Source organism: Gopherus flavomarginatus, chromosome 6 (genome assembly GCF_025201925.1).
Source record: "Gopherus flavomarginatus isolate rGopFla2 chromosome 6, rGopFla2.mat.asm, whole genome shotgun sequence".
Taxonomy (NCBI): Eukaryota; Metazoa; Chordata; order Testudines; family Testudinidae; genus Gopherus; species Gopherus flavomarginatus.
Genome location: NC_066622.1, coordinates 36161986 through 36186709, shown reverse-complemented (window position 1 = coordinate 36186709; position 24724 = coordinate 36161986). Strand labels below are relative to the sequence as shown.

At 44.3% G+C, this 24724-nt stretch overlaps 1 protein-coding gene across 2 annotated transcripts in view; it reads left to right on the top strand.

Moving 5' to 3' along the window:
• Positions 1-24159, top strand: part of HDAC11 (histone deacetylase 11) — a 73227-nt gene extending 49068 nt beyond the window's left edge. For both annotated transcript variants that reach the window (XM_050957880.1, XM_050957879.1), the window contains 3 exons: positions 2723-2819; positions 10784-10962; positions 21126-24159. In XM_050957880.1, coding sequence (XP_050813837.1) covers positions 2723-2819; positions 10784-10962; positions 21126-21368 — 519 coding nt within the window. In that variant the 3' untranslated portion in view covers positions 21369-24159. The remainder of the gene's footprint in view (positions 1-2722; positions 2820-10783; positions 10963-21125) is intronic.
• Positions 24160-24724: the final 565 nt, after the last annotated feature.

Genomic DNA, 24724 nt, shown 5'->3' with positions numbered 1-24724 from the left:
TTTGGATAAAGATAAGTTTTTATTTCATGGGGAAAAATAAAGCCTCACTTTTTAAAGCAGGATCTCGGCTCTGGAATTCAGTGTAACCTAAAAATAGTATACTGTGAACTCAGAATGAAGCTGACAACACAAACCTGGCCAAAAAACCAAAAAATCCAACAAGCCAAAGAAAAAAGAATGAATGGAGAAAACCACGCACACTACTCTATCAGTCAGCAGTCAGGGTAACCCTTCCAAGGTAATGAACTTACTCTTTAGAAAGATACCTTGGTAAAGCAGTGCCATGTACTACTACTGATTTACCTCCCCACAGATTAAATGTGCCTTGTGTGGTTGTGATGCAGTTCCCCCCAGCGCTCCAAAAAAACTACCTCAATGAGGGGCATAGCTCCCAGCGCTGTGGCAGTGTTTACACTGGCGCTTTACAGCGCTGCAACTTGCTGTGCTCAGGGGGATTTTTTTCACACCCCTGAGAGAGAAAGTTGCAGTGCTGTTAATTGCCAGTGTAGACAAGCCCTTTTAGTCAGTAAAACTTAAGACAGCTGTGGTCTGAATAACTGGTTATAGAAAATCATGGGATCATTACTTACTATGTTTGATTATTAATTACTCAGCACAACGTTGGTGCTTGATTATATTTTATGCTCCTTAACTGTGGCAATAAAGCTACCTTAATAAAATGTACACTGTTGCAAATTTAAGCTGAGTTGTAGCTCCATCATGTGGCTAGAATGTAGAAATATTTTCTGGTCTATGTACATTGATGCAACCTAACCATCGTTGAGAATTGCTCAGCATTGCATAAGAAACAAGGGACTCTTAAAGAGAATTATAATTAGTTCAGCATGCATAATCACTGCAGCAACTTCTACAGGAGATGAGTTTGACCTTCAATGCTTGTAACGGGAGGACTGACTTCAGGCTAACGGAGAACAGTATATATACATACGCACATACACCCCTTCTAAAGAAGGAATGATTTATTGTGTGTACTGAGAGCAACTCTCATCTCTGGTAGTAGGATTTTCAGCAAAATCCTAATAAGGGCTAAAAAGTTTTTTGTGGGGATTTGTTTTGTAAACCTGATCAGTCCATACTGTAGACTGATTACCTTTACTGTTCAGCAATAAAAAGTTATTTATTTTAGAAAAGCTGGTAATGTACTAAAACTGCTTTTAATCAGAAATGTATACAGTATTTTAATGTAGTGTTAATCCACTTTTGAGGCAGTTTCATTGCTATGATGAAACATAATGATCTAGAAGGATATGTTACCTTCCAGCACATCTCTTATCTACATGATAAAATTGGCCATGAAACAAAACCATAGATTATGTAATGTTGTTACTTTGTATTTCTGAAGGGATCTTTCAAAGTGTGTCAAGGCTCCCCGTTAAAATGCTTCTCAAGAAATCTCTGACCTTATAGCTGTTGTGCCAGTGATCTGTAGATTATAGGCTATATCATTCCCTCCTACAGTGTTTCCCTTTCATTGTGGGAAGGAGTATGTGAGGTAGCAGACTAGACAAGAGCCGATCTGCCACTGCCAGTGTCATGAGGAAGTTCCATTACTCTCAGGGCACCGAGTTCATCAGCCTTGAGAACTTGGCTCACTCCAGAGCTTTACTGTCATTAGTTACCCATCTTTGTACTACCCTCTTCTTTGGGGCCTGGGAGTAGCGAAGTAGTACAGTAAGAGTTCATGCTCAGCCACCTTTAACAGGCCTTATCAGTGGCACAAAAACATGCAGTGGAGCATTCATGTACTCTCCACCACCCTTTCACATGTACTAGCCAGTTTTAGTATCGTAATGGCTCTTTTTCTCTTGGGTGTCTCCAGGACTGGGAAACACAGCAGAGATACAACTTTGCAACTGTTCAGAGAGTTTTATCAAGTTAATGTTAAATTACACAACAAAAATACTGAAAATATTATTTCTATGGATTTACTCCTATACTTTGAAATCAAATCATTCTGATTATCATCTTGCTTTCATTCCTTACATCAACTCTGATATTTAACATATTATATCTTGTGAACCACTAATTAGAGATTGTTTTATAATGTCTGATAGGAGTGCAGATGACAGTCACTGAAATCATATTAGAATTCAAGAGTGTGGAAAAAGGAGATGATTATCAGAATCTGATTTTTCCTTTACCATTCCTTTCCCTACCCCAAAGTCCAATATTTCAATAGAGATTCCTGGCTTTACAGTGGTAGAATGTAATATGTTTCTCATTAAATTTTATTGATATTTGACTTTTGCAGTCTTCCCTGAAGGTTAATTAACGTTTTCAACATTTCATTGATTTTACATATTCTCAGTAGCTGACAAGCTTCTGGAATATAGTGTGGTTAAAGCCTAAGACTTGGTCTGATTTCTGTTCCTGGCTTGGGTACAGACTTTCATTGTGACACTGAGCAAATTGGCTGCTCAGTTCCTTAGTTTTCCTGTCTGCGCAGTGGAGATGAAAATACTTCTGTATCTGCAAGGAAGTATTGTAATGCTAATTTCAGTAATATTTGTGAAGCACGTGAGGAGCCTCAGATAGATATACTGTTGTTCGCAACATCAGAATAACCTCTAAGGATATAAACAAGAAAAAGTACCTAGAACATTAAACACTGTATCATTGTATTCTTAATTTCCTTTATGCTCACAGATTCTTTAATACTGTGTTTGTTTGCTAAGATTAACCTATTGAAATTTTCTTATAGGGGAATGGCCATGAGAGAGACTTCATGGATGATCATAGGGTGTATATTATGGATGTGTACAATAGATATATTTATCCAGGGGATGGATTTGCTAAACGTAAGTACTTTTCAAACTGATATGATCTTAAAGTATTAAAAAAGTATTTACCACAGAACAGTTGCTTCATTTACCACTGAAATGCTGCTCACTCTGAGGTAAAATACAGCAACACAAAAATATTGATGAACTTAATATAAAAAAATTCCCTATGAGAATGTTTGCAAAAAGTTGCAGCAAATATTTGAACTTCAGTGTCTGTCGTAGTTCTGCTTAGCCACGTAGTATTACTTCTGGTTCATTGGCTGGCTGAGATTGGACCCCAAGTGGTCAAGAGAGAGGGTTAAGAGAAGTCATTTAGTTTGTTTTATATTTCTTTAAAGGAGAAATCGTAGTTACACTTCTTTCTTTAGCCTAGTCTACAGGAAAATAATTTATGGGTCTAGCCATACCCAGGACCACCCAGAGGGGGGACAGGTGGGGCAATTTGCCCCGGGCCCCGCAGGGGCCCCCCACGAGAGTTTTTTGGGCCCCTAGAGCAGTGTCCTTCACTTGCTCTGGGGGCCCCGGAAAACTCTTGCAGGCTTGGGCCCCCAGAGTTTCTTCCGCTCCAGGTCTTCGGCGGCAATTCGGCTGCAGGGGATCCTTCCGCTCCGGGACCCACAGCCGAAGTGCCCCGAAGACCCACGGCGGGAGGTCCTTCCATCCCGGGACCCGCCACTGAAGTGCTGGGTCTTCGGCGGCAATTCGGCGGTGGGGGCCCCCCGCCACCAAGGACCCCAAACTCCCTGAATCCTCTGGGCAGCCCTGGCTGTACCAGCAAATCCTACTAGTGTAGATGCAGTTTATATTTGTAAAAAAGTATCTTTTCTGGTATAGTTTTTACCAGTTCCATGAGCATAATAATCTATACCAGCAAAAGCACTCATATCAGAATAACAACGTCTGCACTAGTGCTTTTGCTGGTAAAATCACACCCCTAAGCAACATTACTATACTGGCAAAAAGTTTCTATTGTAGACTTGGCTGTTGAGGTAAACTTTATTTTTTCAAAATGTGTCTACCTTTTGGAGTTAAAATAGTAACAGGAATAGTTTGATTTGTTCCATGTGTTTTTCCCATCAAATATATATAGTATGCTATTTGCATATGTTCATTCCTGCATTATCACTGCTGGCCTTCTGGACTTTCCTGTGTGGTGCTTATCTCGAAGTAATATGTTTAGGTCAGTGTGCCTGTCTTAGATGCCTATATCTGCAAACTTTATTTTTCATCCTATTTACCAAGTATACTATCTACCGATGTGTCCTTTTCTTAAGGACATCTGCCCTAACTTCTGTCTGAAAGGAAGTATGTTGTATTGCCCATGATTTGAGATTTCTTCTGTCTGGGTCATTATTCAGTGTCCTAAGGGCATCTGCTTTTTGACATATGTTCCATTGGATTGAGGCATGTGCATACAATGAAGAGAAACAATAACAATAATCATTACACATTGGCAAAACATAGTGATATCTCAGTCATGCTTGTTGTAAAGTGGCAGCAACTAGATGTGAAGAGACAGGTTTATCATTTGTATCATGGGTGTGTTACCACAGAAAGATGCTTCAGAGGCATTTAATTAAAATATATAATTTAAGCAAAACATGTAGTCACGAGGCCCACATCTTTAGAGGCCAAAGATGAGGCACCTGTCCACATAGGCTTAGGCTGCTACTGATATGCTGTAGAATCTAGGGATGAAACATTATTTCATGGTTGTTCTAACGTAGATGATGCCACCCTGGCATTCATGTATGAAATCTCACAAGGGCAAACATTTTGAAAATGAGCAGCTTCATGCCATTTTGAGGGCACAAAAATGCACAAAACCAATTGGGAGCAATAAGTTAAATTATTCATGATACTTTTTGTTAACTCTACTTAGTAGGTCTATATGATATAGGTTTGGACCTATCAAAGGGCAGATATACCCTGTCAGCCCCTAAGAGTGGTGTGGCCCCAGGACCTGAGTCACTAAGACAGGCCTGGGCTTCAGGACCATAAGGCCCAGTGGCCAAAGTCGAAGTAGCTGCCCTTCTTCCCAGGGCAGTATGGTCCAATGACCAGAGTCAGTAGGGCTGTCCAGTGGTTCAGGATAGTAAGATCTAGTAGCCTCCAGTGGCCCGATTCACCTCCCCATATGTTGGCAGTGTCCGTGGCGGCTCAGATGGGGTAGGGGCCCAGGCCCACTCTTCTCAACCAGGTCTTGATCCAAGGCCCCAGGGAACTGACATCTCACTGCTCAGTCTTGGTCACCCGTCACTACTGTACCATTCCCAGGGTCACTTCCTACCCCTTCTTCCAACACAGGGGGTCCCTCGGCAATTGTTGCCTTGTCTCCATTGGGCTCAGCAGTTGGCTGGGGTTTGGTAGAGGCACAATCCTGGCTGGCACTGGCATCTGGTGGCTCCAGCACTCTCCTAGCAGGAGCTTTCAGCACACATCTGCTCTCATCGGAGGTCAGTCCAGACTGACCTGAACTGCTCCCTCTTATACTGTGGTTCGAGTCAGAGCATGCCCAGGAGGTGTGAGGGGCCGTGGCTTCCTCAGCCCATAGCATGGGGTTAACTCCCTCCAGCCCAGTGCAGGGTAGGCATATCCCATAACAGGGCCATTCAGATGAGGCAGTTGAAGCACTAGTTGAAACTTCTATGAAGAATAGCATATCATGACCTATGAGAAGTGATGTTTCTTCCAGATGTTATTAGAGGAATTCAACTATGTACAGCTTGCTGTGCAAAGCAGTGGTTCTGTTTTGGTTTTATTTGGGAATTTCACTACATTTATAATTGACCGACATACTGATTTTTAAAATAACAAGTTCACCAAAAAGCAATAGAATCCTTCCTGTAATGGTACCTGAAAATTCATTGTGTTCATTAATCATCATGAAAAAATCTTTAGACTTATTTTAGGTCTTCTCAGTAGTAGATGAACTTCTGAAATGTAAGGTGACAGCATTAGCTGGTCTTGTTAGTAACCCATTCAAGAGACCATGCAAAATATCCAAATTGGCTGCACTTGCTATTGATTTAAGGACAACTGTCACTACTTAGAATTTTTTATATGTTTTCATTAGACTAAACATTTTTTAACAAATGGTTCATTCAGGATTAGCTAACTCTGCATAACTAGGGATCATGTTCCCTGCAGAATTGTTATTTATATAACAAACCTTTAGAAAATGGGTAACCTCTGAATACCCTGTAAGCATTTTGAAAAGAAGTAGAATACTCTCACGCCAACTGTTAGACACAGGGTATTTGGTGTTTCACCATGAAGTTTCCCTTAATTATGGTAGCCTCTCATAATTAATTAACTGGCTATTTAAATTAAAAGGGAAAAAGCCTAAAGTTGGGTTGATCTTCTGATTCAGTTTGATAGGATGCAAATGTCTGTGGCAGGCTTGATTTGTTTACAGTGTCAGAGTGCAGTGTGTACTTTTTTTCTTTCTGCTTAATTTTTTTTAATGTAACTGTCACTCTGATAAATAGCATACTTGCTTAATTTGGATGATTGACAAGGAACACATGAATGCACTACATCTTTCTTTATTTTTCGAATACTTAACTCCAGTGTTTACATGATAGCATACACATTTGAAAGTATTACATCAAAAATGTTTGTCCAGGGTACATCATGTCTACCAAGAGAAAAATTACTAACAGTTGAAGTTAAACCAAATTGGTCAGTGCATTCCTATACTTATTTATCAAATAGCAATGTTTTCTAATATATGGAGTATATAATTCATTTATAACTTTTCCATAAAAATGGAGCACGCTTGTTGATTTTAAATGGCAACCCTTCTGTAGTTTTAATAGCTGTATTTAGAAAAAATTGTGTGAATTGTTGTTTGCTACTCTACATTTCCTGCTGTGTGGTCCTTTGTTCAATTCATGCTGCCTTTTTGTTTTATTAACTAAGAATATCAAACTTGCATTAGTATCCTGTTAACATTTTGCATATTGCTTAATTGTAAGACTTTTATGAAATAAGTGTGTGTACAGTACCTAAAAGGTGACAGTCATCCTAGTATAGATGGTCCATTTAAGTTCAGTTATTTTTAGGCCATGAATATATGCCTTAAACCGTATGGAAGGCACAGGCTCTCTCTGCAGTGAGATGAGTTTCACCCCAAAGCCTCTGAAAATAAAGACAGTTGCTACATTTGTCACACTTCTGTTTCTACCTGGCTTGGTATTTTCTTCCTGAGATGGAAAATACAAAGACTCGTAGTCATACCAGCCATACATGTCCAATCAGATGCTTTCCCCCTGCGGGTAGTGCTCTCAGTTCTGCCAATTGAAATGTGACTCATAATTCAGATGGGCAAAGTTTCCCCTTCAGCTCCTCTTCCTCACAACTAGAAGCTACTCTTGCATATTCTGAGCAGTCAGCTAAGTTTTCTTCCTCTATCTATCATTACTCCTGAGGGAATTCTGTGCCAAAAAATTATGCACACAATATTCTAAAATTCTGCAAAATTCTGCACATTTTATTTGTCAATAAATAACTGTGGCTCCAGCCTGGCAGTGGGGAGCACAGGCCACTGGGGGCACTGAGGTAGGAGATCATCCTGAAGCCCCCACATCCCCTGCTATAGAGACTTGGCAGTGAGGCTGCACCTGACCCTGACACAGTGCAAGAGCTGGGCCTGCCCCAGAAACACCCGGGGTCATGCCCCTCTGCAACAGGCGCATCAGGTGTGGGTGAGCAGGCTCAGTCCAGCAGGATCCAAGTGTGGAGGGGCTTAGTCTGGAGGGATCCAGGTGTGGGGTGAGAGGTTTCTGTGAGGGGCAATCTGGATGCGGGAGACTCAGTGGGAGATCTGGATGCACAGAGGCTCGTTGTGGCGGTTCTTGGTGCAGGGGCAATGGGAGCCTGCAGTGGATCCAGGTAAAGGTGGTTGGGGTTTAGGGGACAGGTCTGGGTGTGGGGCATGGGCCTTGTTGGGTGGGGTCTGGGTGCTGGGGGAGTGGGGCTTGATGGGGTGAGGGTCAAGGTGCAGCTGGTTGGGGCTCAGTGGGGTGGGGGTCTGGGTGTGGGGGGCTCATCGGAAGGGTCCACGCATAGGGGAGTAGGGCTTGTCAGAATGAGGGTTTGATGGGCCTGCTTAATGGGTGAGCCCCAGCTGCTGCCAAGGGGATGCCGGGTTTCTGCTCCCCCCGCCAATTCCCCTATCCCGTTTTCTTCTCCATCCCCCACCCCTCACTCCCACATTCCTCTCTCTCTCTGCCCTATTCCACCCCCAGCCCTTTACCCAGCCCCACTATGGGCACTCAGTGTTGCACAGAAAACAGGAAGGCTCCCAGCACACAGAAAGGGAGCACGACTAGCACTAGGACCTAGGAGGAGGCGTTCAGCTGTAGAGTCAGCAGAGCTGAGACACAGCCTCCTTCAGCTGGGCAGCTCTGCTCCTGGGGGCAGTGGCACATAACCCCATGTGCCTCCCATGCCTCGCCTCTGTTTGGAGAGGGGGAATCCCTACCAAAAAACTTCACTCATGGTTGCCCCCCACCCTCGTGCAGCTTCCCTTTGCTTGCCTGCCATTTTCTGCAGGGAAACGCAGGAAATCTGTGGGAAGGGGTAGCATTCTATGCAGGCGCACAGGGGTGCAGAATCCTCCCAGGAGTATATCATACTTGTATGGTCCCTGTTACTGTAGTATCTGAGTGCCTTGCAGTCTTGTTTGTATTTATCTTTACAACAACCCGGTGAAGTTAGAAAGAACTATTGCCCCAGTTGTACAGTTGGGGAACCAAGTCACCAAGATGCTAACTGATTTGCCCAAAGTCACACAAGAAGTCTGTGGAGGAACAGGGACTTGAACCTGGCTCTTCCTAGACTCATGCCTTGAGCATCCTTAGTTGTCCTGGTGACTCTTCCCTCTTTTATTCACTGCTCTCTTTGCAGGCTCCCTCACCCCACTGTGATTCTGGTGTGATGCAGTGGGGAGGACTAGGAGGCCGGCACTGCTACTACTTAGCTCTAAGCAGCAACACATCCCAAGGGAGCAGCCATGATATGAGGGAGACAGGATCAATGAAATTACTAAGAAATTTGGGAGAGAAAGTGTTGACGAAAAGGAGTGGGGAGGGATTGGACTGTTGTGAGAAGAGGGTCTGTGTGAAAGATTGGGGGAGAAAAGTTAGGGACAGTGAGGAAGTGGGCAGGGGAGAGAGAAAGCAGGTGTGAGAGAGAAAAGAAGGAAAGCAAACACTTCAGGGACAGATAAGAAAAAGATAGTCTTGTGGCTGATGTAGAAGACTCCAGGTCAGGACCACTGGGTTAATTGGTGCTGGAACTAAGGGTGCTGGGGAGTGCTGACGCTCTCCCTGGCTCGACGTGGTTTCTATCACGTACAAGGTTTACAGATGGGTTCAATGGCTCTCCACACTCCCACTATATAAATTGTTCCAGCACCCCTGACTGGGTTCCATTTTCAGTTCTGGTATTAAGTCAATGTGTGACTTTAAAACAGTCATGCCACCTCTTTTTGCCTCCATTTCCCTTTTGTAAAATGGGACTATTGATAGCAGCCTTCCTTAAGATCCATAGAAGTATTAGCATTAATTTCTTATTAGAGAGAGAGAGTTTGAACCAGAGAAACCTAGCATGTTAACACCCCCCAAAATGTCACTTGAGCTACTTTGAACTTGGCAACTATACACAGTAAGCAATTAAACATTGTAATCTTAGGTTGTGTTTGCTGAAGATGAGGACATGGTACCTGAGAGCTGTGGGACATGGGTCCATGATTGTCAGAACTGACATTTAATGGTTTAATCAAAACCACACTTAACTTTCTTTCTTTACTAATTGTTTCCCCCCTCTTTTTAAACTCCATCCAGCTATTGTATTGTTTCCCCTGAACATGAGCTAAGTATTGTCCATAGTTGTATGCAGGAGTACAGCTGTGCATAATTTTATGAATATTTATGTAACAAGAAGAGCAGAAATCATGAAGAATAATATCAAAGGAAGCAGAAGTATGAAAGGAGTAAAAGAAAGATGGAAAGACACAGAACAACTGCAAAGCTGGATGAGGACTGGAATGCAACAATGAGCCTCATGAAGATTGTTAGGACAAATTATTATCTATCATTATATTTTTTGTTTATATTCAGTGGATCTAGAAGCCCCAGTGTGTTTTTTACAGCACCTACAGCATAATGAGCCACCATCCGGCATTTCTTCCAATGCTTTGCTCCACCCAATTGTAGTTATTTGACTTCAGTTAAGCCCCACTCTCACAATCAGATCTACGGGGGCAGACCCATACAAAACCCTGCTGACATCAAAATAAGCAATTAGCATGAATTAGTGTTTGCCAACACACCTGATTACAAGATAAGGATATTTGATGGTAAGCAGTTTTGGGCATCCATACAGCACTTTGCACAGAGGGACTCTGATTTTGATTGTAGCCTCTGGGTGCTGCTGTAATACAAATAAATATTAATAATTTATCTTAATGATCTTTGTCTTACCAGCTTTTCATGCCAGCACTTGTCCTACACTGCAATTAAATTTTCTTTGCATCTTTCTTTTACTACTTTCAGGCTTTAGTATCTTTTGTCAGTTTGATGATATTTTTACTGATTTCCTTCCCAGTTGTTGAATATTACGGGATAAATATAAATGGAGATTACTTTTATTCAATAATAGTCCCTCTGTATGATATTCTCTTTTATTCATTATGCCTGATATTTTTTTGTCTTTTAAATGTAAAAATGTTCCCAGGTTGTAGTGTTTAATTTAGCTGCAGCTTTTTTTTTTTTTTTTGCTGGAGGTGGAAAGAAAGATTGCTAAAATGTTTTTAAGTTAAAATCTTATGAAATTATGTATATTTTCAAAATGTTCATAAATTGTAATCTTTATGCTTTTCATCTTGCTTCTGTCTGAATCTTGCTTTTTCCTTCACAGCATGGTCATTTGTTTCTTTGATTCAGTATCATTAAACCAATTTTTTTTTTTAGGAGCCATAAAGCGGAAGATTGAATTGGACTGGGGTACAGAGGACACAGAATATCTTCAGAAGGTACAAACACATGTGGAAGGGGCGTTAAATGAATCGAGGCCAGACATCATCATTTATAATGCTGGAACTGATATCTTGGATGGTGATCCACTGGGAGGTCTTGCTATTTCACCTCAGGTTTGTATAACAATACGATATCTACAGACTTTACTGGGATGTTTTTCCCCCAGTGAATACCAATATCAATGGCAGGATTCACCACAACTTTGCCCCCTTACCTCTGAGACTTTGGAACCTCCCCAGATGCTAATCACATCCTCCCAGCTGATGGTTCTTTTCTACTGAAACCTAACATCACCCTATTCTCTGATCTTGAGCTTCCCCTCCCTCTTCTCTTTCCTCTCTAAGTTCCCAGGAAAGGACAGACATAGCAACTGTAGTTTTGTATGTTATCTTTCTGGCACTTAACTCATTAGCTGTCCTTGTTCTTGGCCCATAGCTGGCAAAACCTTACGTGCAGGCAATAGGGAAGGAAAAAAAGAATAAGCTGATATGTGTATCAGTCCTTCCTGCTGAATGTTTTCAGATTTCATAGAAATGTAGGGCTGGATGGGACCTCAAGAAGTCATCAAGTCCAGCCCCCTGCTCTGAGTCAGCACTAAGGAAACCTAGGCCATCCCTGACAGGTGTTTGTACAACCTGTTCATAAAAACCTCCAATGATGGGCAATCCTCAGCCTCCTTGAAAGCCTATTCCAGAGCTTTCAGTACCCTTAGAATTGGAAAGTTTTTCCTAATATCTGACCTAAACCGCTCTTGCTGCAGATTAAGCCATTTACTACTTGTCCTGTCCTCAGTGGACATGGAGAACAGTTGATCACAGACCCCTTTGTAATAGTCCGTAGCAGTCTCCATCCCTCTCTGCCAGTGCTGCCACAGTCAGCAAGTAAAGAGCCTGCAGAAGCTGGTGGGAGAGGGTGGAGCCAGGCAATCAACTAAGTGCTGCCAGCAATGCTGTGGCTTAACTTCTGGCACAGTTCCCCTTTGGAGCCACGCTTTGTCCTGTGTAGGCTGAGGCAGTTCTAAATGTCTGTAGATCTGCCCTCAATACATCCTTGCTGATAAAATGCAGCAAATATTGTTTTATATACATGTTTGTCTTAGGAAATTTTCTAATGAATTTGACCCTGAGCTCTGAGAAATCAGCTAAAATACTCTGGGATACAGACATTTCAAAAGAAGCTTGAGTAATGACGCAGTATGCGATGGGGTTGGTGTTTAGTTGTCTAGTGATGATGCTCATTTTCCATTGTCATCGATGACAGAAGAGAAGCTCAGTATTAATGCTGAATTTATAAATTGCAAAGTGTTAAGCAAGCAAGCAGTCATCAGAATAGTTTTTATTATTAACTATTCTCTGATGTAAATATATGTATTTCATTTAAAACTATTCTTCTTGAAATGGGAACCAAGATTAGCAAAGGAGATTTTAGCTCAAAGTGTTTGGACTCTGGTAAGAATATTTTCTACTTGAAATGTTTGAATTAAACTCCCAGTTGTAAGCAAAATACAGATAATATTATGCTTAAAACACATAAACGAGTATCTAGAGATCTAGATTCTATTTTTGGCTCTCTGACTTGTGTGATATTGAACAAGCTATTTAATTGTCTTTCTGTGCCTCAGTTTCCCCATATTTAAAATATGGAGTATTCTTTTGTGTGAGGACATAAGAACGGCCACGCTGGGTCAGACCAAAGGTCCATCTAGCCCAGTATCTAGGGTGGCCAGACAGCAAGTGTGAAAAATCGAGATGGGGTGGGGGGGTAATAGGAGCCTATATAAGAAAAAGACCCCAAAATCGGGACTGTCCCTATAAAATCGGGACATCTGGTCACCCTACCAGTATCCGTCTTCCGACAGTGGCCAAAGTGATCCATCCCCTGTTGCCCATTCCCAGCTTCTGGCAAACAGAGGCTAGGGACACCATCCCTGCCCTTCCTGGCTAATAGCCATTGTTGGACCTATCCTCCATGAATTTATCTAGTTCTCTTTGGAACCCTGTTATAGTCTTGGTCTTCACAACATCCTCTGACAAGGAGTTCCATGGGCTGACTGCATTGTGTGAAGAAATACTTCCTTTTGTTTGTTTTAAACCGGCTGCCTATTAATTTCATTTGGTGGCCCCTAGTTCTTGTGTTCTGAGAAGGAGTAAATAACATTCCCTTATTTACTTTCTCCACACCTGTCATGATTTTATAGACCTTTATCATATCCCCCCTTAATTGTGTCTTTTCCCAGCTGAAAAATCCAGTTTTATTAATCTCTTCTCATACGGCAGCTGTTCCATACTCCTAATCATTTTTGTAAATGATTAGGTTTAATTCACTTGTGTTAGTAAAGCACTTAGACATCCTTGGATGGAAAGGGTTCTAACCATGCAAAGATTGTTGTTCCTTTTTAGATTTCTGTGAATCACAGAATCATAGCTATTAGATTGTCTAGCCTGTCCTTCTGCAAGTTCAGAATTTTTCCTTATAGTATATTTTTCTGCATCTGAGTCCAGTCTGTTTTAAAATGTACTATTTGCTGAAGCGTCTACTAATTCACTTAAGAATCTGCTTTACAGGAGTTGTTGCTGATATTCATCCAAAATTTTTAATTCTTCTTCGAGTGATTGCTCATTTCCATTCCAGTTAGGTGTGCGCGCGCCGTGTGCACGTTCTTCGGAGAAACTTTTACCCTAGGAACCCAGGCGGGTCGGCTGGGCGCCCCCTGGAGTGGCGCCGCTATGGCGCCCAATATATACCCCAGCCGACCCGGCCACCCTTCAGTTCCTTCTTACCGCCCGTGTCGGTCGCTGGAACTGTGGAGCGCGGCTTCGCTGACCTCCACACTCCCTAGCAATCGTTGTATATAGTAGTTATAGTTCATTGTTGTACATATATATATATATATAGTTATTAGTTAGTCAGTTATCTAGAGTTATTCGTGTAGTTATTAGTTGTAGTTTGAGGGGATCGGGGACACCCCCCCTTCCCCGCACCGGGAGCCGGAGCTCATGCCCGGCTCATCGGGCTTCAAGCAATGCTCAGCTTGTCACAAGCCCATGCCGGTTGGAGACCCCCATGACTCCTGCTTGAAGTGCCTCGGGGAGTCGCACTTATCGGCCAAGTGCTCAATCTGTAAATCCTTCAAGTCGAGAACCAAGAAGGAGCGTGACATTAGATTGAGACAGCTCCTTATGGAAGCTGCCCTGACACCTCCGCCCTCGGCACCGAGCACAAGTCAGCCGGTAAGCAAGGGCTCCGCCACGGCACCGAGTGCTACCACCAAGAAGCCGGCACCGAAACCGACTCCGAGCCGCTCCCTCTCCCCGAGGCCGAAGGCGGCGAGGGCGCAGATCATCCTGCCACCAACTGCCTCCCAGTCAGAGGCTGCACATAAGGCGGATCGCCCGGCACCGATACCTGCCGCGGCACCGTCTAAGCCGGTACCGTTGATTCCGACCCCGCGAGGGCCGTCGAGTCCGGCACCTGGCAGCTCCCTGGTGCACACTGTGGTAGAGCCTACCTCGCCCTTTACTCCGGAGACGTTTGCTGCAGCGAGGGACCTAATTGCGATCACCGAGGCACCATTGCCCTTACCCCCGGCACCGCCGGTGCGGATACTACACTCCTTGGGCAAACTGACCCTGACCAGACCAGCTTCGGTCAGTGTGGCAGACCGGCACCGCTCCAGATTGCGGTCCCGCGGACGCTCTACATCGAGGCGCCGCTCATGCTCTCGACGTCGATCTCGGTCCCGGCACCGGTCAGACTCCCGGCACCGATCGCCTCGGCACCGATCAGACTCCCGGCACCAGTCACCCCGGCACCGGTCGGGCTCCCAGCACCGATCGCCTCGGCACCGTTCAGGTTCCCGGCACCGATCTCGGTACCGGTCACGCTCTCGGCACCGGTCAGGCTCCCGGCACCGGTCGAAGTCCCGAGCGTCAACCCGGTACTCCCGGCACCACTCCAGCTCACGGCACCGCGGCGGGTGCCGTACCTCCAGGAGCAGATCGAGACAGAGGCACTCGGGATCCCGGTCGACCTCCTGGCACCGAGCCGGTCGCAGGTCCTGATCTCGCTCTCAACACCGTCACCAATACCGGCACCAGTCACCACTGCCCAGAGGTGTAAGATCTGTCGGTACCTCGGCACCGACTTTTGCCGCTCCACCTTGGCCATCTAGAGGCACGTCAGCATCCTCCCAGACGGGTAGCTATTACGAACGGGACCAGGACCCCAAAGTATCGCTGGGAGTGTTCCAGGACCCCCACCCGCAGGACGCGGGTGCCCAGCAGTGAGGTTTTTGGACACCCTGGGCATATCATCAGACCCAGGGTGCCCCCGTGCCCCAGATATATTCCACCGCCTCGGAACATCGGGTGCCAGAGGCCACTGCTTCCCGCCCCCCTGTGGTTGAGTCAGACAAACAGCCGCCTCCAGACTCCCCGGATCGACTCGAGCAGGAACCAGGCCAGGAACAGGAGACCGCACAGGATGCCCTCATCCCCGGAGTATCCTCCTCCTCCTCCTCGCCAGATGAGGCAGTGGCTGGATCTTCAGCGTCAGGACCCCCACCGATAGACCTCAGGGCCCACCAGGACCTCCTCCGTAGAGTGGCCCTCAATATCAACCTACCGGTGGAGGAGGTCCCAGAGGTTGAGGACCCGGTAGTGAGCATCCTCTCGGCCCATGCACCTACCCGGGTAGGCCTCCCATTCATAAAGACTATCCAGTCTACCGCCGATAATCTGTGGCAGTCACCAGCCTCCATCCCGCCGACAGCTAAGGGAGTGGAAAGGAAGTACATGGTACCCTCTCGGGGGTACGAGTACCTATATGTCCACCCTCCTCCTTCCTCCCTAGTTGTCCAGTCTGTTAACGACAGGGAACGGCACGGCCAACAGGCTCTGGCCCCTACGGCCAAGGAAGCTAGGCGAATGGACCTCATGGGGCGCAAGGTGTATTCGGCTGGGGCCTTGCAACTCTGTGTGGCCAACCAGCAAGCCCTACTGGGACGTTATAACTATAATATATGGGCGGAGGTGGGTAAGTTCTCCGAACTGCTACCCCAGGACTCCCACCCGGAGTTTAATGCGTTCCTGGAGGAGGGTAAGAAGGTGGCCAGGACCTCCCTCCAGGCCTCCCTCGACGCGGCTGACTCAGCAGCCAGAACCCTGGCTTCCGGTATAACCATGAGGCGCATTTCATGGCTTCAAGCCTCCACACTACCTCCGGAACTCCAATATACAGTCCAGGACCTACCCTTTGACGGGAAAGGGTTGTTCTCGGACAAGACGGACTCCAAATTACAAAACCTGAAGGACAATCGAGTCATAATACGCTCGCTGGGGATGCATACACCTTCCACCCAGCGTAGACCCTTCAGGCCCCAAGCACGACGCCCATACTTCCCACCCCGTCAGAGGCAGGACCTCAATAGACGGCGTGGCCGGGGGGGCCGCAGACGCCAATCCGGCTCCCAGGGAGGCCAAAGCCAAGGGCCTTCCAAGGCACCACCGGGCTCCAAGTCCGGCTTTTGAAGGTGTGCCCGGGGACGGCATACCAGACGCACGACAGGATCCTTCCCCTACCTTCTCCAACCGCCTCTCCCACTTCCTCCCGGCGTGGTCCTGGTTAACTTCAGACCGTTGGGTGCTACGCACAGTGAAGCACGGATACCATCTGCAATTTGCTTCCTCACCCCCTTCCTGCCCCCGTTCCCGGTCCCTCTTCAGGGACCCCTCTCACGAGCAAACCCTCCTGCAGGAGGTTCGTTCCCTCCTCGCAGCGGGAGCTATAGAGGAAGTACCTCTAGGCGAGAGAGGCAAAGGGTTCTACTCCTGATATTTCCTGATCCCCAAGTCCAAGGTAGGTCTCAGACCCATCCTAGACCTGCAGGACCTCAACAAATGGATGCTCAAGTTGAAGTTTCGCATGATCTCCCTGGGAACCATTATCCCATCCCTGGATCCTGGAGACTGGTATGCTGCCCTCGACATGAAGGACGCGTACTTCCATATCGCCATCTTTCCACCGCACAGGAAGTACCTTTGCTTCACGATCAGACATCAGCACTTCCAGTTCGCAGTCCTACCCTTCGGCCTCTCCACGGCCCCGAGGGTGTTTACCAAGTGCATGGCCGTTGTGGCCTCCCACCTCCGTCGGTGGAAAATCCACGTCTTTCCGTACCTCGATGACTGGCTCCTGAAAGGGTCCTCCCAGTCGCAGGTGCGGCGGCATGTCGAGGCCGTTATGAACCTCTTCTCCCAGCTAGGCCTACTTCTCAATGCCAAGAAATCCAGCCTGGTCCCCACACAGAGGTTAGACTTCATAGGAGCGACCCTGGACTCTACTCAAGCCAGGGCTTACTTACCTCAACCTCGCTTCCAGGCGATCGTTGTGATCATTCGGAGCTTGCAGGCCTCCCCAATCACCTTGGCCCGCACTTGCCTCACACTACTAGGGCATATGGCCGCATGCACTTGCGTGACAAAGTATGCCAGGCTCCGAATGAGGCCCTTCCAAACGTGGCTTCATTCCGTATTCCGCCCGGGCAGGGACCACCTGGATGTATTGGTGACGGTCCCCCCCGACCCTCTCCGTTCCCTCGACTGGTGGCTGACCCCATCCCTGGTATGCGCGGGGATGCCGTTCCATCCACAGCAACTGTCGATGACTCTAACAACCGATGCATCATCCCTGGGGTGGGGGGCCCACCTAGGACACCTGCGCACCCAGGGCCTCTGGTTGTCCCAAGAGCTGTCACTCCACATAAATGTCCGGGAGTTGAGGGCAGTCCGCCTTGCCTGCCAGGCGTTTCAACGACGCCTACACGGCTGTTGTGTTTCCGTACTCACGGACAACACAATGGCCATGTATTATATCAACAAACAGGGGGGAACCCGTTCATCTCCCCTATGTCAGGAAGCCATTCGACTCTGGGACTTCTGCATAGCCCAATCGATAGATCTGGTGGCATCCTTCCTCCCAGGGGTCAAGAACACGCTGGCGGACAGACTCAGCCGATCCTTCCTATGCCACGAATGGTCGATCAGACCGGATGTCATCCATTCCATCTTCTAGAGGTGGGGATTTCCCCGCATAGACCTCTTCGCGACCAAGTCCAACAGGAAGTGCCAGGAGTTCTGCTCCTTTCAGGGTCTCTCTCCCGGGTCGATCACGGACGCATTTCTCCTGCCATGGACCCGCCACCTACTGTATGCCTTCCCTCCGTTCCCTCTGGTGCACAAAGTCCTGTTGAAATTACACAGGGACAAAGCGCATCTAATCCTGATCGCACCTGCGTGGCCCAGACAGCACTGGTTCACCGCCTTACTGGACCTGTCTGTGGACCCTCCGATTCCCCTTCCTCTACACCCAGACCTGATTACGCAGGATCATGGCAGGCTCTGTCACCCGGACCTACGGGCCCTGCACCTCACGGCGTGGCTCCTGCATGGCTGAATACGGCGGAGCTCAGCTGCTCCGCACCGGTCCAACATATCCTCCTTAACAGCAGGAAGCGTTCCACTCGCTCAACGTACAGGGCCAAGTGGAAGCGCTTCTCTTGCTGGTGCGCTACTCAGGGGGTGAACCCTATGCAGGCCCCGATTCCCACGGTCCTAGACTACCTCTGGTACCTTAAGCAGCAGGGCCTGGCGACATCCTCCTTAAAGGTACACTTAGCGGCCATATCCGCCTTTCGGCCAGGAGAGGGTGGCCGCTCCGTATTCTCCCACCCCTTAGTCGCCAGATTTGTTAAAGGCCTGGAGCGTCTCTACCCCCCATACGCCGCCCTGCTCCTACCTGGGACCTTAACATGGTTCTGAACAGGCTCACGCTCCCGCCATTCGAGCCTCTGGCGATTTGCTCGCTCAAGTACATGTCATGGAAGACGGCCTTCTTGGTGGCCATTACATCAGCCAGACGGGTTTCAGAGCTGACAGCTCTCACAGTGAATCCACCCTACACCGTCTTCCATAAGGACAAAGTGCACCTGCGACCCCACCCGGCGTTCCTCCCTATGGTTGTTTCTGCCTTCCATACCAACCAGGACATCTTCGTTCCGGTCTTCTTCCCGAAGCCACACTCTTCTCGGAGGGAGCAGCAGCTACACTCCTTAGATGTACGCAGAGCGCTCGCTTTCTACATTGAGCGAACAAAGCCATTCCGGAAGTCCCCTCAGCTGTTTGTGGCGATCGCAGAACGGATGAGGGGTCAACCAATCTCCTCTCAGAGGATTTCCTCCTGCGTAACTGCATGCATTCGCGCATGCTACGACCTAGCTCCTGTCCCCTCTAGCCACCTCACGGCACATTCCACGAGAGCTCAGGCGGCGTCGGCAGCCTTCCTGGCGCATTTGCCTATCCAGGAGATATGCCGTGCAGCGACCTGGTCATCAGTCCACACATTCACCGCACACTATGCGCTAGTCAGACAATCAAGAGATGATGCGGCCTTCGGCGTCGCAGTTTTAAATAACGCCACATCTCACTCCGACCCCGCCACCTAGATAAGGCTTGGGAATCATCTAACTGGAATGGATATGAGCAATCACTCAAAGAAGAAAAGACGGTTACTCACCTTTGTAACTGTTGTTCTTCGAGATGTGTTGCTCATATCCATTCCAAACCCACCCTCCTTCCCAACTGTTGGAGTAGCCGGCAAGAAGGAACTGAAGGGTGGCCAGGTCGGCTGGGGTATATATTGGGCGCCATAGCGGCGCCACTCCAGGGGGCGCCCAGCCGACCCGCCTGGGTTGCTAGGGTAAAAGTTTCTCCGACGAACGTGCACGCGGCGCGCGCACACCTAACTGGAATGGATATGAGCAACACATCTCGAAGAACAACAGTTACAAAGGTGAGTAACTGTCTTTTTTAATTTCATCTCATTATTCCTAGTTAAACCCTTTGTTCTTGTACAGTACCATTTAAACAAACAAACCAAACAAAAAATCTTTAGACAGATTTTAAAAAATAGTTTAAATAGCCACATTTAAATATTCATTTTCATCCTTTTTTCATTTTTCTAATTTTTTTCCGATATTTTTCCCTGATGCATTTGTAAGTGATCTTCTTATTTTTCTTAACACCTTTGTCTTGCACAGACTCATTTTATATCTGTTTGGCCGCTTCTTTCCCCACGGTTGTGATTTTCAATATTCTTGTTTAGTTCTTTTCCCCTTCTCTATTTATAGTAATTTTTTAACCTTTTAATTTCTGAACAGTTCATTGTGAAGCTACATTTCTTACTGTCTTGGAGAGGAGTTGTAGTGGGTTGGTTGCACCTTTTATTATTTGTCTTTTAGGATTATCCTTATTTTGTCCATACTTGTGGATTTTAATATGTTTTCTCATTAATTCTGTATTCCCCTTTCAAGTAATTCTGTATTCCCCTTTTCCCCAAAGGTGGTTTCTGGAATCTAATAAACTTTACTTCTCTGTTGCATGTTGCTGAGTTCAGTGACAGTATAGAAGCTCTTGGTCACTAGTCTGTCCTATTATTCTCATGTTTTAGAACGTTCCCCTCTGTTAGTAAGAAATAGATCTGGAGTGGTGCTCTTGTTGGATTCTCTACTGTCAGGATCATGAAGTACCCCATTCAGCTGCACAGTACATAGATAGGTTCTTACAGTAGTAACATTGTACCCTTTTTAAAGGACGAGGAAAGCTGATCTTGTGGTTAAGACACAGGACTTGGACTCGAGATCTGGGTTGAGTTCCTGGTTCTACTAGGAATGTCTTATGTGATCATGGGCAAGTCGCCTGATCCTAAGCATGCGAGTAGTCCTCCGGAAGTTAAGTATGTGCTTGCATGCCTTTCTGAATCAGGGCTATTATGTCTTATAGTCTCAGTTTTCTATCTGTAAAATGGGGATAATGCTTCATTTTTCCACCCCTTTTCTCTGATGTCTAGGTTTTCTGTGCAAGAACTATCTTACTATGAGTCTGTACACTACCTAGCACAGTGGGGCTCCAATCTGTTGTGACCTCTACTCACCACTATAATACAAATAATAAATAGTGTTTGAAAAGTTCGTGTATAGAAAGCCAAAGTATACTGTTTGATACACTACTAGAGGGATATTTAAATCATTTAAATAATTATTTTACAGATTTTCATTGTATTCCTATTAGAAAATCAAACACATAGATCACATAATGGTAATTTCTCATGTATATAAGGCCGTAAAAGCATAAGCTACAGGCTACAAATCCATACCAGTAAAAGTAAAACTAAGTGACATTCATATCATTTCACTTTGTTTTTCATTTTTGTAAATATGCAGGGAATTGTTAAAAGAGATGAAGTGGTATTCAGGGCTGCCAGAAACCACAGAATTCCTATCTTGATGGTAACATCTGGAGGCTATCAGAAGAGGACAGCACGGATAATTGCTGATTCTATTCTTAATTTGCACAACCTGAGGCTTATTGACAAGGAGCTAGCAACCAGTGAAGCTAAAAACCCCAAGGTAGAACTGATGATTAGAGAATCTATTTTAGATTTAACTAACCTGTCATTGCAGTGAGACAGTACTATGTTTTAGAAAGAAAATTTACTAATTATATAATGTTTATATATAGGAACAAAAATTCCCCCCAGCTCTGTCAGGGTTAATATAATATAACATGAGAGAGAGATTTATTTGCCTATAAAACATTAACAAAGTAGAGATACTAGCTAGTCCCAGAATGATTGCAAGTGTCTAACTTGCTTCTGAAGCACTCTTGAGTAGCTATGGTAGGGAAGGCAGCAGATCTTTGAGAATTAATTTAGAGATCTACTCAAGGGAAGTGTATTTTTGTTTATAATATATAGTATAACTAGCTTTAATTGTTTCTCTTATTTTTATGGAAAGTCTACTGTGTTATTGAAAGGGTTGTTCGGGTAGGCTCTGAAGACTGTCCCAGGCCACTTAGTAACAGTGCAGTTGTTTCAGCAGATGGGAGGAGGGAAATTTTAAGCCCAGAGCAGAACATTTTGAATGAGAGGGCTTCTCAATGATTGCAAGGACAATAAAAATGCAAATTGAATTGTTTTTGTGCTGTACCTACATTTTCTGGATTTTGATCGTACATTTTGGAAATGTACATAAGTAGATGAGATAAAGACTAGCAGAGAAAGGAGCAGTATTGAGAAACCAAGAGAAAGAGAGGAACAGATAAGAGACGTGTGAAGAGTAATGTGACAGTTGTGACAATGTGCATGTAGTTTGGACAGAATTTTCCACAATATCCTCGTAATGCTAACTGCACTTTGGCACATTTTATTGTAACATTAGAGAACCATGTTGATCCAAACAATTATTAGAAATACTTCTCCCATTCAATAATTAATAATACTTCTCTGTATATTTATTGTTCCTGTAATAATAATCAGGATCATGCAACACTATTTGGTAAATGTTCTGCTCTAAGTTCAGCACCTCTGGTTAATCTGACATCAGCACATAATTCAAAATGTTAAAGAATCACAATCTCTCACATTTACATGCACCGGAAATCTTTCCAAAAAATAAGTGAATTTAGAATTCAGTACACTAGTGATCAAGAATTTATTATCCAAAAATAAAAATTACCGAGTGATCATTTGAAAATCAGGGGTGATAATTTGAATTAATTATAAACTATTGAGTTTCCCCTCTTACTCTCTATATTACTATCAAATCGTTTTCATTAATAAATGGTTTAGCTACATTATTTGCAGTAACTATGGACACTGCTGTCAACCTTTCTGTCAAGAAAAGATAAAAATAATTCTTTATTATTTTTAATTATTTTCTAGCCCATGTTTAAGTTTGGTACTTGGAAATGGTTAACAAAAATATATCTATTTGTATGTCCATTAAACCATTCCTAATGCATTTGTAAAAAGAGAGATGGAAAATAGTTTAAACATTACCGGATGTTGCAAATTATTGGAATTAAAGGAATGATATTTTACTTTTTAAAATGAAGGGATAGAGAGATAGTTGTACAATTGATCTCTAGTTATTGATTCAGTGCTAATGTTTGTATAAAAGTTCTTATGTGTAATACTGAGAAAAATGGTCAATTGTTTGACTTCCTAAACCATACCGTCTTATAAAGTAAATGAATTAGTTTATATTTTACTCCCTTTTCTCTACTAACTAAAATCTTTTTCTCTAAACAAACTAAAAATGTGAATAAGAAATGTTCAGGTCCTATAATATGCAAATGAGGGCCAAGGGATCAATTCTTAAACTCAGTTTCCTGTCTCTTTGAAAATAAGGGCTTTAACAAAAGAGTGGTGAATATTCAACATTTTTGCATCCTCAGACCATCAGTAAAGAACTTTAATTTAAAAAAATGATGTAATTTGAACAGGTTACCTCTGAGGCACCTCTAAGAGTTACACCATGGTTTTCAGAAGTACAGTGACCCTCTTACCATTATTATTGTATAGTATCACAGTAGGCAGTGGGTTTTTGTTCTTTTACAGTGTTTCACTTTTAACTTGCTCAAAGATTTGGCAGTAGACATTGCAGTAAGATACTGTCACTGATAGTAAACAAAATCACATACTAATTCAGAGGTAAATATACTGTGAAATATCCAAATAAGGCTTACTTAATTACTGAGATATATTAACTATAAAATCTTGAAATTGGGCTTTCTTGGAATTCCATGAATTATCAACAAAATAATTTATTCAGTGGAGAATTAGGTGCAGCTATTAAATGTAAAGAATTTGATCTTTGTATTACATACAGTCTATGGCATAGGATCGTAGTTTTCTAAGTAGTATAAATATTTTGGAGAAGCCATTTTTCTTTGCCTTCTAAATGTTCACTTATATAGTGCTGGTTTCATGACATGAGTAGGGTTTCTGTCTTCACATGAAGGATGTCAACTTCTTTCTCTTAGTGATAGAATGAGCATGTAAAGTACTTAAGTAATGTTTAGCTGTAATTGAAATACTTACCTCGGTTAACACTAGATTTCAGACTCTTGAGTCTGCTAGTTATAGAAAAATTCACTATGAATATTTGCTTTAAAATCTATTTGGCACACTGCACTAATGTTGAGTTACAACAATGTTATTAAAAAGCACTTTTAAAATTCTTACTGTAAGAATATTCAAAGTACTATTAAAATGTTGAGATTTATTTTTACTGATGTACTACTTAAAAATGTTCTTATACTTTCTTATAATTTTTATAAAATTACAAATTATATTTGTATCAAGCTAAAACACTGTAATAGTGCCATATGGTCTTTTCAAAAATGTGTTCTGTTGGTGTTTAATATATTTATATTACTCTTGGTGGAAATTAAAATGAAGTTGAATAATGTTGACTGACTTTTCCTCCTGTACTCTTTTCTTTTCCCTTTCCCTTTTCACATTGAGTATATAATGGAAATCTCAGCAAAATAAACTCAGTATTGGCCTTAAGGAAGTTTGGAAGTTAATATCATCACGTTGCTTTAGAGATGAAAAGGAAATAGTTTAGGGTGAGATTTTCAAAAGAGGAAAGGGTGAGCCTGCAGGGAAGCCATACTCGTAATGATATAGGATCACAAGTCCCATTCAGTGCACCTAAATCACTTAGATCTTAGACACATAGCACACACTTAGTCTATCCAAATCTTTGGGTACTTACCTTTCATATAAACAGCACACAAACAACTTTTTCTCCATAAGCAGTCCCTTTGACTACAGTGGAACTACTGACAAGAGTAACCTTCTCAACTGCATAGATATTGACTTCTGAAATAGAGTAGTCTAGTATGAGAATCATATACCTAATCCTGCAAACACTAATGCATGTGCTTAACTTTACATGGATGACACATCCCATTATACTATGCCCAAGTGTTTGCAGGATTCGTCCCATAGTTAGCCCACAGCAAACACTGTACA